Source organism: Pteropus medius, unplaced genomic scaffold (genome assembly GCF_902729225.1).
Source record: "Pteropus medius unplaced genomic scaffold, Ma_sr-lr_union100, whole genome shotgun sequence".
Lineage (NCBI taxonomy): Eukaryota > Metazoa > Chordata > Mammalia > Chiroptera > Pteropodidae > Pteropus > Pteropus medius.
The window spans coordinates 7912598-7926776 of NW_024349519.1; the positions used below are offsets into that span (position 1 = coordinate 7912598).

General features: G+C 34.4%; 1 protein-coding gene across 1 annotated transcript in view; it reads right to left on the bottom strand.

The window, feature by feature from the left end:
- The window catches only part of REDIC1 (regulator of DNA class I crossover intermediates 1), a 53742-nt gene that overhangs the window by 12424 nt on the left and 27139 nt on the right, over window positions 1-14179 (bottom strand). The window contains exon 10 of the mRNA XM_039882859.1: window positions 13648-13708. Within this exon, the coding sequence (XP_039738793.1) occupies window positions 13648-13708 (61 nt within the window). The remainder of the gene's footprint in view (window positions 1-13647; window positions 13709-14179) is intronic.

Sequence of the window (14179 nt, forward strand, 5' to 3'; positions counted from 1 at the left end):
ATTCATGGGTACCACAGAACTATATAACAAACAGAGTTCTTAACCAGCTACCCACTCCCTCCCCCACCCAGGGAACAACACAGTGACACAGACTGAAACATACTCCCAATCTTTCTGTGAAAGAGGCCTATTAGTTTATCTTCATACCTGTGACATGAGGGGCAGGTTTTAATTAAACACATGTCTAGGGACTGACTACAATCTTCTCTAGAGACCTGCTCCACCTCAGGTCACCAATGTCTCCAAGAAAGACACTTGTGCACACATCTAGCACTCAGCTTTTGTGAATGCTTCCCAGAAGACACATTCCTTGATAGCCTGGCTCTGGTGGTCAATGGAACTTTGGTAGTTCACAGGTTCAATAGGATGGTAGCAAACAAAAAAAAGTTCTTAAATGGCTATTGCACCAGGGCTCAGTACAAAGGGAGCAGACATAATTACCTATTTCTAAGTCTTCTCATGAAAAAAGTATATTTGCATACTTAAAAACAAGACTCATCTATATACCTGAGAGTCCAGTTTCCAATCAGACTGAATCTAGGTGCTGCCTAAGATCCTCACCATTGATTGGGCCACTGGCAGTTTTGGCACACCCTCAACTATCAGAAGCCACAGAAAATAAAGTAGGCTGCCTGGACAATCACAAAATTGAAAGACAACCAAGAGGTGAGACAGGGTTGAAATATAAAGTTCATCTACTACACGAAGCCACTCCTTCAAGATTAGGAGAGGTGGCTGTTTTATCTAATGCACAGAGACCAACAAAAAAGTCAAGCAAAAGGAAGAAACATAAGAACTGATAAAGTCTCAGAAAAAGATCTTAATAAAGTGTTTTAGCTGATAAGAGATCAAAATAAAGATGCTCACCAAGGTCAGGAGAACAATACATGAACAAAGTGAGAATTTCAACAAAGAGATAGGAAAAATAAGGAAGTACCAAGCAAATCGCAGAGCTAAAAATCACAATAATTAAACTGAAAAATACAAAACAGTTCAATGGAAGACCAGATAAAGACGAAAAAAGGATCAGCGAACTTAAAGACAGGGCAGTGGAATTTATCCAATCAGAAGTGCAAAAAAAAAAAAAAAAAAAGAGTAAATGTAGTGTACGGGACTTATGAACCAATATCAAGTAGACCAACATTGACATTATATGGGTCCCAAAAGGAGGAGAAGAAGAAAAGGGGCCAGAAAATTTATATGAAGAAACCATAGCTGAAACTTTCCTAACATAGGAAAAAAACCAGACATTCAGATACAGGAAGCCCAAATTGCTACAAAAAAGATAAACCCAAAGAGATCGCCTCCAAGACATATTATAATTAAATTAACAAAAGTTAAAGACAAAGAAAGAGTCTTAAAAGTAGCAAAAGAAAAGCAACTTGTTACATACAAGGGAATCTTCATAAGACTATAAGCAGATTTTTCAACAGAAACTTTTCAGGCCAGAAGACAATAACATGATATATTCAAAATGCAGATGGAAATAAAAATGCCAACCAAGAAAACTCACCCAGCAAAGCTGTCCTTCATAAGATGAGAAAAAGAGTTTTCCAGAGAAGCAAAAGCTAAAGAAGCACATCATCACCCAACTAGCCTTACAAGAAATGTTAAAGGGACTACTGTAAGCCAAAAGAAAAGGGCACAAATTAGTAAAGGGAAAATATATAAAAGTATAAATCTCACTGGTAAAGGTAAATATATAGTAAAATTCAAAATAATTTAATGTTGTAAAGGTGGTGAGTAAATCACTTATAAAGCCTGTATGAAGGTTAAAAGACAAATGTAGTAAAAATAAGTATAATAATTTGTTAACATATACACAAGATACACAGATGCTATTTGTGACATCAAAAACATAAAATACAGGGAGAGAGAAGTAAAAATGTAGAGCTTAGAATGCAGTTGATTTAAGTTTTTATCAACTTAGACTGCTATAAATATAAGTTGTTTTATATAAGCCTCACTATAACCAGAGCAAAAACCTATAGTAGATACACAAAAGAGGAAGGAATCTAAGCATACCACCACAGAAAATCATCAAATCACAAAGAGAACAAGAAAAAAGAGTAAAAAAGGAATTACAAAATAACCAGAAAACAGTGAACAAAATGGCAATAAGTCCATACCTTTTAATAATTAAATGTAAATGCTCTCAATTCTCCCATCAAAAGATAGAGAAGCTAAATGGATTAAAAACAAAACAAAACAAAACACAGAAACACTCATCTAAATGCTGCCTACAAGAGACTCACTCACTTCAGACATAAGGACACAGACTGAAAGTGAAGGGGCAGAAAGAGATAATCCATGCAAATACAAATGAAAAGAAAGCTGAAATACCTGTATGTATAAAAGACAAAATAGTTTTTAAGATGAATATTGTGGTAAGAGACCGAAAAGGCCATTATATAATGAAAAAGAATATTACTCAGCCATAAGAAGAGATGATCACCCTAGAGCCCCATGGGAATTTGAGCAAACGCTGCCAGATCATCATGACAGGGTCTGAAACTGAGGGTAGCGAGTGTGATTAAATATCTATAAGAAAATATAAAGGCATTATTAAGGCTTTATATAAAGCAGGGATTCAAGAGGCTTAGACACCACCTACTGGAAACCAAAAGAAAAGTGCCATCTTTGCAGCAGGCTAAAGAGAGACCTTTATATAATAAATCTTCTTTCTAGAAAAACAGCAGAATACAGTTCCATTAATGCCCAAGCGAAGAAATAGTCCATTAAACACCATGAACAACTACAGTGACAAGGCATCTCAGAAAGAGAAAAATCTCCAGAAAATAAGCTTACAGATATAAAATATGCAACTAAAATGACAGAGAATTCAGGATGGTACTTATAAAAAACTCACTGAGTTCCGAAATGAGTCATATCAACATTTTCAGGAATTTAAAAAACTAGATGAGCAAAGCAAGGAGATTGAAACCCTCGAGAAGAACAGAATAGATCTTCTGGAGATAAAAAAAAGAAAAGAAAAGAAAAGAAAAGAAACGCACACACTGTAAGAGTTGAAAAATTAAACAGCAAGCTTGGGAAATAGAGTCGACCAAATGGAGGAAAGGATCAGTGATGTAGAAGACAAAAACCTAGAAATAAATCACAAGAAAGAAAATAGAAGCCGAAGAATGAAAAATAATGAAAGAGAAATACAAAAACTAGCTGATACTCTCAGGAGAGGAAATATAAGAATAATGGGCATTATCGAAGGTGAGAAAAAGGAACAGGAACTATAAAGCATTTTCAGACAAACAGTGGACGAGATTTCCCAAATCTAAGGAATGAGCTGGAGCTTGTCATTCAAGAAGTCAACAGAATACCCAATTACCTCAACCCAAAAAAGCCTTCACCAAGACACACTGTATTAAAATCAATGACAAAGACAGAATTCTCAGGGCAGCCAGGGAAAAGAAAACAGTAACTTATAAAGGAAAATCCATTAGATTATCCTCAGACTTCTCAGCTCAAACCTTACAAGCCAGAAAGAAATGGAATCAAATATTTAAACCATCAAGTGAAAGGAACTACCAGCCTAGAATAATGTATCCAGATCATCTCTCCTTCAGATATGAAGGAGAAATAAAGACTTTCCCAGACATACAAAAATTGAGGGAATTCTCCACTACGAGGCCTGCACTACAGGGAATACCGAAAGGGGTCAGCTCACCTAAAACAAAATGACAGAAAAGAAAACATAATTAGAAGTGAGGTGACTAGCAGGCTGATAAAAGCAGAGGAGTACAATCCTTACTAGGAACAGAACATTATAAGCTTAAAATAAGAAGAGATTTGCTATAGCAAGATAGTAATGAACATTCAGCACACATAGGGACAAACTGAGACAATGACTGAAAAGGGGAAGATTTAAAGATCCAAATTCGCAAAGGGGAACTGAGATAAGGCACACACAGAAGAAAAGGGACGACTATATCTATCTATCTATCTATCTATCTATCTATCTATCTATCTATCTATCTATCTATCTATCCTTTACATATTCTAATGGTAACCACACGCCAAAGATTCAAAACTGAAGTATGTAACAAAACAAGAAGGACCAAAGGGAAAACCCACAAAAGCCGAAAGACAGAAAACAGAAACACAAGGACGAGGAAGAAATGGAAACCACGAGCTACCAGAAATCAAAAGATAAAATGGCTGTAAGACCTCATATTTCAATAATCACCCTAAATGTAAATGGAACGAACGCACCAATAAAAAGGCACAGAGTTGCAGGATAAAAAACAAAACTCAACCATATGCTGCCTCCAGGAGACACATCTCACCTCCAAAGACAAAGCGAAAGGGTGGAAAATGATATTTCAAGCAAATGGCATTCAGAGAAAAGCGGGAGCAGCAGTACTAATATCAGACGAAATAAACTAAACTAAAAAAGGTAAAGAAAGATACTAAAGGACACTTCATAATGATAAAAGGAATCATACACCAAGAAGACGTAACATTTATTAATCTATGCTCCCAATCAGGGAGCCCCGAAATATGTAAAGCAATTACTAACAGAACTAAAGGAAGAAACAGACCAAAACACTATCATAGTAGGGGACCTAAATACCCCACTGTCAGATATGAACAGATCATCCAAACAGAAAATCAATAAGGAAATAACATCCTTAAATGACACATTAGACCAAGTGGACACAATTGACATTTACAGAGCCTTCTATCCCCAAACAGCTGCTTATACATTCTTCTCTAGTGCACAGGGAACATTCTCAAAAACTGACCACATACTGAGATATAGAGATAGTCTCAACAAATAGAAGAGGGTTGAAATCATACCAACCATGTTCTCTGATAATAATGCTTTGAAACTAGAGATCAAGTGCAGAAAGAAATCAGGAAGAACCACAAATACATGGAGATTAAACAACATGCTACTGAAGAATTAGGTCAGAGAAGAAATAAAGAGAGAGATCAAGAGATACACAGAAACAAATGATAATGATAGTACAACATAACAAAACATTTGGGACACAGCAAAAGCGGTCATTAAGAGGAAAGGTCATATCATTACAGGCCTATCTCCAAAAACAAGAATGAGCCCAAATAAACAACCTAACGCTTCATCTTAAAAAACTAGAAAAGGAAGAACAAATGAAGCCTAAAGTCAACAGACGGAAAGAAATCATCAAAATTAGAGCAGAAATAAATGAAATTGAATACAAAAGAACAATAGAAAAAATAAATGCAACAAAGAGCTCATTCTTTGAGAAAGTTAATTAAATTGACAAACTCCTGGCTGAACTTACTAAAGAAAAAAGAGAAAGGACACAAATAAGCAAAATCAGGGATGAAAGAGGAGAAATTATGACAGGCACTGCAGAAATACAAAGGATCATACAAGAATACTGTGACAAAGTATATAACACCAAATTTAATAACTTAGAAGAAATGGACCAGTACTTAAAAACTACACTCTTCCTAGACTGAATCAAGAACTAGAAAATCTAAATAGACCAATCAGCAGTATGGAAATTGAAACATTCATCAAAAACCTACCAAAAAGTAAAAGTCCAGGACCAGATGGCTTCACCAACGAATTCTACCAAACATTCAAAGAAGATTTAATACCTATTCTCCTCAAACTCTTCCAAAAAATCAAAGAGGAGGCAAAACTTCCCAACTCGTTTTATGAGGCCAATATTACTCTGATCCCAAAACCTGACAAAAACATAAAAAAAGAAAACTACAGATCAATCTCTCTCATGAACACAGATGTAAAAATCCTAAATAAGAAACTAGTGAACTGAATATAGCAACATATTAAAAAAATTATACACCATGATCACATGGGCTTCATCCCAGAGGCAAAAGGATGGTTCAACATAAGCAAATCAATTAATCTGATACACCACATAAACAAATTAAAAAATAAGAATCATAGGATCGTATCAATAGATACAGAAAAAGCCTTCAACAAGATACAGCATCCATTTATGATCAAAACACTTAACAAAATCGTTAGAGAAGGCAAGTACTTTAAAACAATAAAGGTCATATATGACAAACCCTCAGTCAACATTATACTGAATGGTGAAAAACTAAAAACCTTCCCTCTAACATCAGGAACAAGGCAAGGCTGTCCACTATCACCACTGTTATTCAATATAACATTGGAGGTCGTAGGGAAGGCAATCAGGTAAGAGAAAGATACAAAAGGCATTTGAATAGGAAACAAAGAAGTCAAACTGTCACTATTTGCAGATAACATGATTCTCTATATAGAAAACCCTAAAGACTCTACAAGAACCCTACTAGAAACAATATGCAAATATAGTAAAGTCTCTGGATACAAAATCAACGTTCAAAAATCCAGAGCATTCCTGTACTCTAATAATGAAGTGTCAGAAAAAGAAGTGGAAAAAATAATTCCTTTTGCAATTGCAACAAAAATAATAAAATACCTAGGAATAAATCTAATGAAACAAGTGAAGGACCTATATAATGAAAACTATAAGACCCTATTAACAGAAATCAAAGAAGATACAAAGAAATGAAAAGACATTCCGTGTTCTTGGATTGGAAGAATCAACATAGTTAAAATGACCACATTGCCTAAAGCATTATACAGATTTAATGTAATCTTCATCAAAATCTCATTGGCTTTTTATAAACAAATAGAACAAACAATCATCAGATTTGTACGGAAGCACAGAAGATCCTGAATTGCCAAAGCCATCCTGAGAAAAAAAGAACAAGGCTGGAGGCATCACTCTGCCTGATTTCAAATTATACTACAAAACGACAGTAATCAAAACGACATGGTATTGGCAGCAAAACAGACGCATGAACCAGTGGAATAGAATGGAGAGTCCAGAAGTAAACCCATATTTATATGGGCAAATAATTTTCACCAAAAAAATCCAAAAACATTCAGTGGAGAAAGGAAAGCCTCTTCAATAAACGGTGCTGGGAAACTGGAAAGCCACCAGCAAAAGAATGAAACTAGACTGTTGTCTATCACTACACACCGAAATTAACTCAAAATGGATTAAGAACCTGAATATAAGACCTGAAACAATAAAATGCACAGATGAAAACATAGAAACTAAACTCAAGAACCTTGGACTTAAAGAGAATTTTATGAATTTGACATCAAAAGCTAGGGAAGTAAAAGCTAAAATAAATGAATGGGACTACATCAAACTCAAAAGTTTCTGCTCAGCAAAAGAAATTATCAACAAGGTAAAGAGAGAACCATCCGAATGGGAAAATATATTTACAAGCAACACCTCCGATAAGGGCCTAATATCCAAAATAGACAAAGAAAGACAATTCAACAACAACGACAACAACAAAAAATGATCCACATCAAAAAATGGGCAGAGGAACCTGACAGACACTTCTCCCTATAGGACATACAAATGGCCAACAAATATTTGAAAAGATGCTCAACATTGCTGGCTATTAGGAAAATGCAAATCAAAACCACAAGGAGATACCATCTCACACCTGTTAGAATGACTATAATCAACAGGACAAGTAATAACAAATGTTGGAGGGGATGCAGAGAAAAAGGAACCCTCATCCACTGCTGGTGGGACTGCAAATTGGTACAGCCACTATGGAAAACAGCATGGAGTTTCCTCAAAAAACTAAGAATTGATCTACCATATGACCCAGCAATCCCTCTACTGGGAATTTACCCCAAATACTTGAAAATCCATATCCAAAAAGATATTTGCACACTGATGTTCATAGCAGCATTATTCACGGTGGTCAAGACATGGAAGCAATCAAAGTGTCCTATGATAGATGACTGGATAAAGAAGCTGTGGCAAATATATACAATGGAATATTACTCAGCCATAAGAAGAGATGAAATACTGCCTTTTGCAACAACATGGATGAACAAGATAATCATGCTAAGCAAAATAAGCTGGACAGAAAAAGTTGAAAATCACATGATATCACTTATGTGTGGGATATAAACCTAAAAGCAACAAATGAACAAACAAACAGGGCAAACAAACAGAGACTCATGGGGGTCAAATATATGGTAGCTGAAGAAACTGGACTTTGAGTGATAAATTCACAACAGAATATACAAATGTCGAATGATAATGTACACCTGAAAATTATATAATTGTATTAACCAATGTTACCTCCAATAACCTTAATTTTTTAAAAGTTAAATTTAAAAAGGTAATAAGAAAGAACTCAAACAAACTACCTTTACACCTCAAGGAACTAGAAAAAGAACAAACTGAGCCTACAGTTAGCAGAAGAAATAACAAAGGACAAAGTGGAAATAAATGAAATAGAGACTAAAAAAAAAAATCAATGAAACTAGGAGCTGGTTTTGAAAAGAAAAACCCAGTTTATAAACCATTAGCTAGATTCAACAAGAAAAGGAGAGAACTCAAATTCAGAAATAAGAGATGTTACTACTACTGATAAGACAAAAATATAAAGAATCATAAAAGACGACTATGAACAATTATACGTCAATAAATTGGACAACCTAGAAGAAACCAATAAATTCTTAGAAACATACAAACTACCAAGACTGACTCATGAAGAAATAGAAAATATGAATAGACTGATTATTAGTAAGGCGAGTGAATCAGTAATCAAAAACCTCCTAACACACAAAAGTCTAGGACCAATGGCTTCACTGGTCAATTCTAACATTTAAAGAAAAATAATACCAATCTTTCTCAAACTCTTCCGAAAAAAAATACAAGATAAGGGAACGCTTCCACATTTATTTTATGAGGCCGGTATTACCTTTATGCCAAAAGCAGAAAAGGACACTACAAGAAAAGAAAATTACAGGACAATGCACCTGATGAACACAGATGCAAAAATTCTGAACAGAATATTAGCAAACCAATTCAACAATACATTAAAATGATCATACATGATCAAGTAGGATTTATTTCCAGAGATATAAGGATGGCTCGACATATGCAAATCAATGTGATATACCACATTAACAAGATGAAAGATAAAAACCATAAGGTCATCTCAATAGATTCAGTAAAAGCATTTTGCAAAATTCAACATCCATTCATGATTAAAAACTCACAACAAAAAAGGCATAAAGTGAACAAACCTCAACATAATAAAGACCATATATGACAAACCTATAGCTAACATCATACTCAACAATGGAAATTTGAAAGCTTTTACTGTAAGATCAGGAACAAGAGAAGGATGTCCATTCTCACTACTTCCATTCAGCATTAGTACTAGAAGTCCTAGCCAGAGCAATTAGGTAGGTAAAAGAAATAAAAGGTACCAAATTGGAAAGGAAGAAGTAAAATTGTCTTTATTTGCAGATAACATGGTATTATATATAGAATACACTGAAGACTCCAACAACAACAACAAAAAAAAACCTGTTAGGATAAATAAATTCAGTAAAGTTATAGGATATATAATCAATATACAAAAATCAGTTGTGTTTCTCTACTCTAATAATGAACCATCAGAAATAGAAACTAAGAAAACAATCCCATCAAAAATATCTAGGAATAAATTTAACCAAGAAGGTAAAGGACCCATATACTGAAAACTATTAAGACATGATGAAAGAAAAGACACAAATTGAAAGATATGCCATGATCATGAACTTGATTAACATTGTTAAAATGTCCATACTACCCAAAGCAATCTATAGATTGAATGCAATCCCCACCAAAGCTCCAATGACATTTTTCACAGAAATAGAACAAAAAATACTAAAATTTGTATGAAACCACAGAAGACCTCATATAGCCAAAGCAATTTTGAGAAAAAAAGAACAAAGCTGGAAGCATCTCACTTCCTAATTTCAAACAATATTACATAGCTTTAATAATCAAAACAGTATGATATTGGCATAAAAACAGACACATAAGCCAATGGAAGAGGATAAAGAGACAGAAATAAGCCACGCATATATGGTCAATTAATTTATGACAAGGGAGCCAAGAATATATACAAAGGGGAAAGGATAGTCTCTTCAATAAAGTGTTGGAAAAACTGAACGGCCACATATGAAAGGATGAAAATAGACACATCTTACACCATACACACAAATTAATTCAAAATGGATTAAAGACTCAAATGTTAAGACCTGAAACCATAAAAATGTTAGAAGATAAGACAGTCTGTGTAGAACACAAGTTCTTGACTCCATCTTAAAGCTAATCTGCCATGTTGGCATCTAGGTGAACCCAGACCTTTGGTCACCTTTCCCTTGGGCAAGCTCTGAAATATGTACACAGAGCTCTGGGATGATTACAGGATTCCCATTAATTGTCTTTCCCAGGCAAGGCACCCTCAATGTTCAACCATAAGAAGGAAATCCTACCATTTGTTACAACATGGATGGACCTAGAGGGTATCATGCTAAGTGAAATAAGTCAGAGAAAGACAAAAACCACGTGATCTCACTTATACATGCAATCTAAAACAAAAACAAAAATATGAACTCATATAGTGAACAGACTAGACGTTGCCAGAGGGGTGGGGTATAGGTGAAACAGAGGAAGGGGATCAAAATATATAAACTTGCAGTTATAAAATAAGTCCTGAGGACATAATGTACAGCCAGTGAGTATAATTAATACTGTATTATGTATCTGAAAGTTTCTAAGAGAGTAGATCTTAAAATTTCTTATAAGAAAAAATAATTTGTAACTATGTGTGGTGACCTGACTTACTGTGGTGATCATTTTGCAATATATACATATATTGAATCATTAAGTTGTATATCTGAAGCTAATAAACTATTACATGTCAATTAACTCTCAATTAAAAAAATTATTCTTAGTTCTTTCCTATTGCTTCCACAAAAGCAATCTTGGGAACAAAAGAATCTTGGGAACACTCCTACTTCTCCATTCCCTTCTCACTACCTGCATTCCAAGAGAAATTTTTGTTTGGTTTGACTTATTGTTTGCTTGATGCTTCTGTCTTTTCATTAATTCTGCCTCAGTAGGAACTACTGGTTCTGATTTTCTCAAACCAGTGGGCAGGTACAGCCCAAACCCTCTGCCCCTGCCTTTCTTTCTCTCCTATGGTGACTACTGCCTTGGTTTCTATTATAGAAATTAAGATTTAGTCAGGGTTCCACTACACCTTAAGCCCTGTCCAGGTATCACAAATTAAAAGCCCTATGCCTGCTCTAGCCAAAGAACTCCTCATTACACCTGATTCCGTTCATGATCCATCAATGGGCTTATTTTCTTTTGTCTTTAGCCACATTCAAGCTGCCATAGATATAATCAAACAGTTGGTTTTTTAAGTATTCTTACCTATTGTTAATTCCTCTGAGAATGTATCTATATTATTCATATTTGGGAAAATACAAGTTCTTTAAAGGATTAACAGGGCAGCATCTGATAGTACTGACCACATTCCCCTCCTTGAAAATCTTCTTTTTCTTTCTTATGACACCATTCTTCTAGTACTCCTCAAACATCTCTAGTTTATTCTCAGTCAGTTTTTGGTTTCTCTTCTACTACACATCCTCCAACTTTAAATGCTTTGCCTCCTCAGGACTCTTGTCAACTTTTGTTCTTATTCTATACATTTTCTCTTGAGAATCATATAATAAATGTATTCGATTATGACTTACCACTAAATACTAAAAATATCTTCTGAGCTCAAGCACTGTATATATAACTACTACACATGTTCATCTACTTCATAGATTTTTCAGAAGACTTTCAATCGACCTCAACAGAGCAAATGTAATTCATAATCTTAGAAATCTGCTCCCCTCCTGAATCAGAGTAATTCTACGTATTTTTTTTAAATCACAAAATGTATAATGCTTAAACACTATTGTTTCTTTCTCATGTAATCTAAAATGAGTTTTCCTGGTCAGCAGACATTTTTTCCCCACCTAGTGATTTAGAAACTCAGTCCTTCCCATCTTGTAACTCTAAACATCCCTTAGGGCTTCACTGCCACCAGCCATTAAAAGAAGTATAACATGGAAAAGGAATTCTCATTTCTTACAATCCTTGAAAATAATGTACATCACTTCCAATAACATTCCATTACTGAGATCTAGCCTCATGGCCACACTTAAGATGGATAGATCAGAAAATGTGTTCCTTGGCTGAGTAGCCATTTCACAGTGACAGCTCTGTTCTATGAAAGAGGGTACATGAATATTGGTGAAGTTAACCTTTCCTGCAACCTCTTCCTATTTTCAATCTTGGTGTATGGCACCATCCACCAACTACCCATTTACCCAAATGAAAAATCAAGATAGTCTTCGCTTTTTTACTTACCCCTTACCAAATCACCAAGCCTATCGAATTTCGAGTTTCTAAATCACTGTGATAGCTCTTCCCTTATTTCAATCCTTACAGCCACTGCTCACCTTCAAGCCCCCAATATTTGAGTCCTGCCACTTCTCAAATCTCTCCTCATTGTTGCCAGACACAACTTCTTAATACTCCAATTTTATCATACTCCTCTGCTAAAATTTTTTCAATGGCTGTTTGGTGATAGAAAATTAAACTATCATGTGGCATACAAGATCTTTTATGATCTGGCCATTTATATTGTGTAGAATTATCTCTTGTCATCCCCCCACCTTATAATTTGTACTACAGTAGTAGCAATAACAATAACTAAAACAAGTTACTTGCAGTTTCTAAAACTAGCTATACTCTCTCACATCCTAGTTTCTATGTTGCTCCTTCATAAGATGAAGGCAGTTAGTCCTTTTGGTAAGTTTATTCACTTTATTCAGTTTATTCAAAACTTTTCTCCTCAATCATATCTTCCTCCTGACTACACATGAATCTTAGAACTGCCTTTTACTAGGTTCCCACAGCCTTTTTGTACAAACTTCAATGGAAGCAATTTATCTAAGTGCATTAGCTTTTTCCATTGTCTAGCTATTGAATTATAGCTTCTTAAAGATTGGTTCCATGTCCTTTCACTTCTGTACCTTGCAGAGTCTAATGCATAATCTTCATGACAACAAAAACTATGTCACCACTGTATCCCCAGTGTCTAGCATATAGGAGATATTCAATAAATAGCTATTAAATGAGTTCATAATGTATACTCAGTGCATATTTACTGAAGATAAAAAGAGAAAACAATTAGTATAACTGAAAATATAGTCAGATAAGGCAAGAATGTGAACCCTGGCTTGAGTGTGTGACCTTGAGCAAGTTACTTAATCTCCCTGAATTTAAGTTTCTTTTGCTGTGAAGACTTTACAAGATCAGGCTCTTGCACTTTAAAGTACTTAAAGCTCCTAGCACAATGCCCATACTGTTATAATAATCATATTCCCTAATTATCAGCAGAGGTTACAACTTACATAACCAGTATTTATAGATGTTTCAGTATTTCTAAAATCTAAAAAACATTTTCATCTTGGAAGAAATTTTGTAAGATTTATCAAAATAATTTAATGTTTACCTAGATTGGTTTGTCTCAAATAAGGCATGTTACAGTTTCTGAAAGGTATTAATTTTATTTCTAGATTTAAGCTAAAATTTCCCAAGTAAGAAAATGTAAGAAAAGGAGTTAGCCTAAAAAATTTTTTCAGTAAAAGCTAACCTTAAATCAAAGTAAGTTACAAATATTAAAATATGACCTGATAATACAACTGACTTAATTGTAAAGTTAATGTAAGATGTGCTTTACCTCGCCAAGTCCAAAGTTCCATGATTGCTTAGAATGCAATTCTTCCAAATGGATATTACCCCTAGGGTCATAAATAAGACAGTATTAAAGTTTGCTTTATTCTCTCTGAAAATTATTGTTCTACATTATGGTTTCCAAAGTCGGCTGCAGCTCGGAATTAGAAGAAAAGCTTTTTAAAAAATAAAGATTCATAAGCTCCATTCTAAGGGGCCTATTATGTGTGAGTCAAACTTGGTATATTTTAAAATCACTCCCTCAACTGATGTGGGTCTGAAGCCATGTTTAGAAAGCATGTTTTAAATTGTTTTTATAAAGTACATTTTAAAATTCAAGGCCTAAAATGATGTTTTCCATTCATAAATTTCTGGATATTTAGATTTGGTAGAGAATCTGTTTATTAAGTAAACTGTGAATCTATGTTTTAATTACTATGCCAGTCCCATAAATGGCATCTATGCATTCATTTTATAAAGATACTTTTAGTATTTCTGTAAGTACTTCCAGAAAAAAAAATCTATACTAGTTCATGATT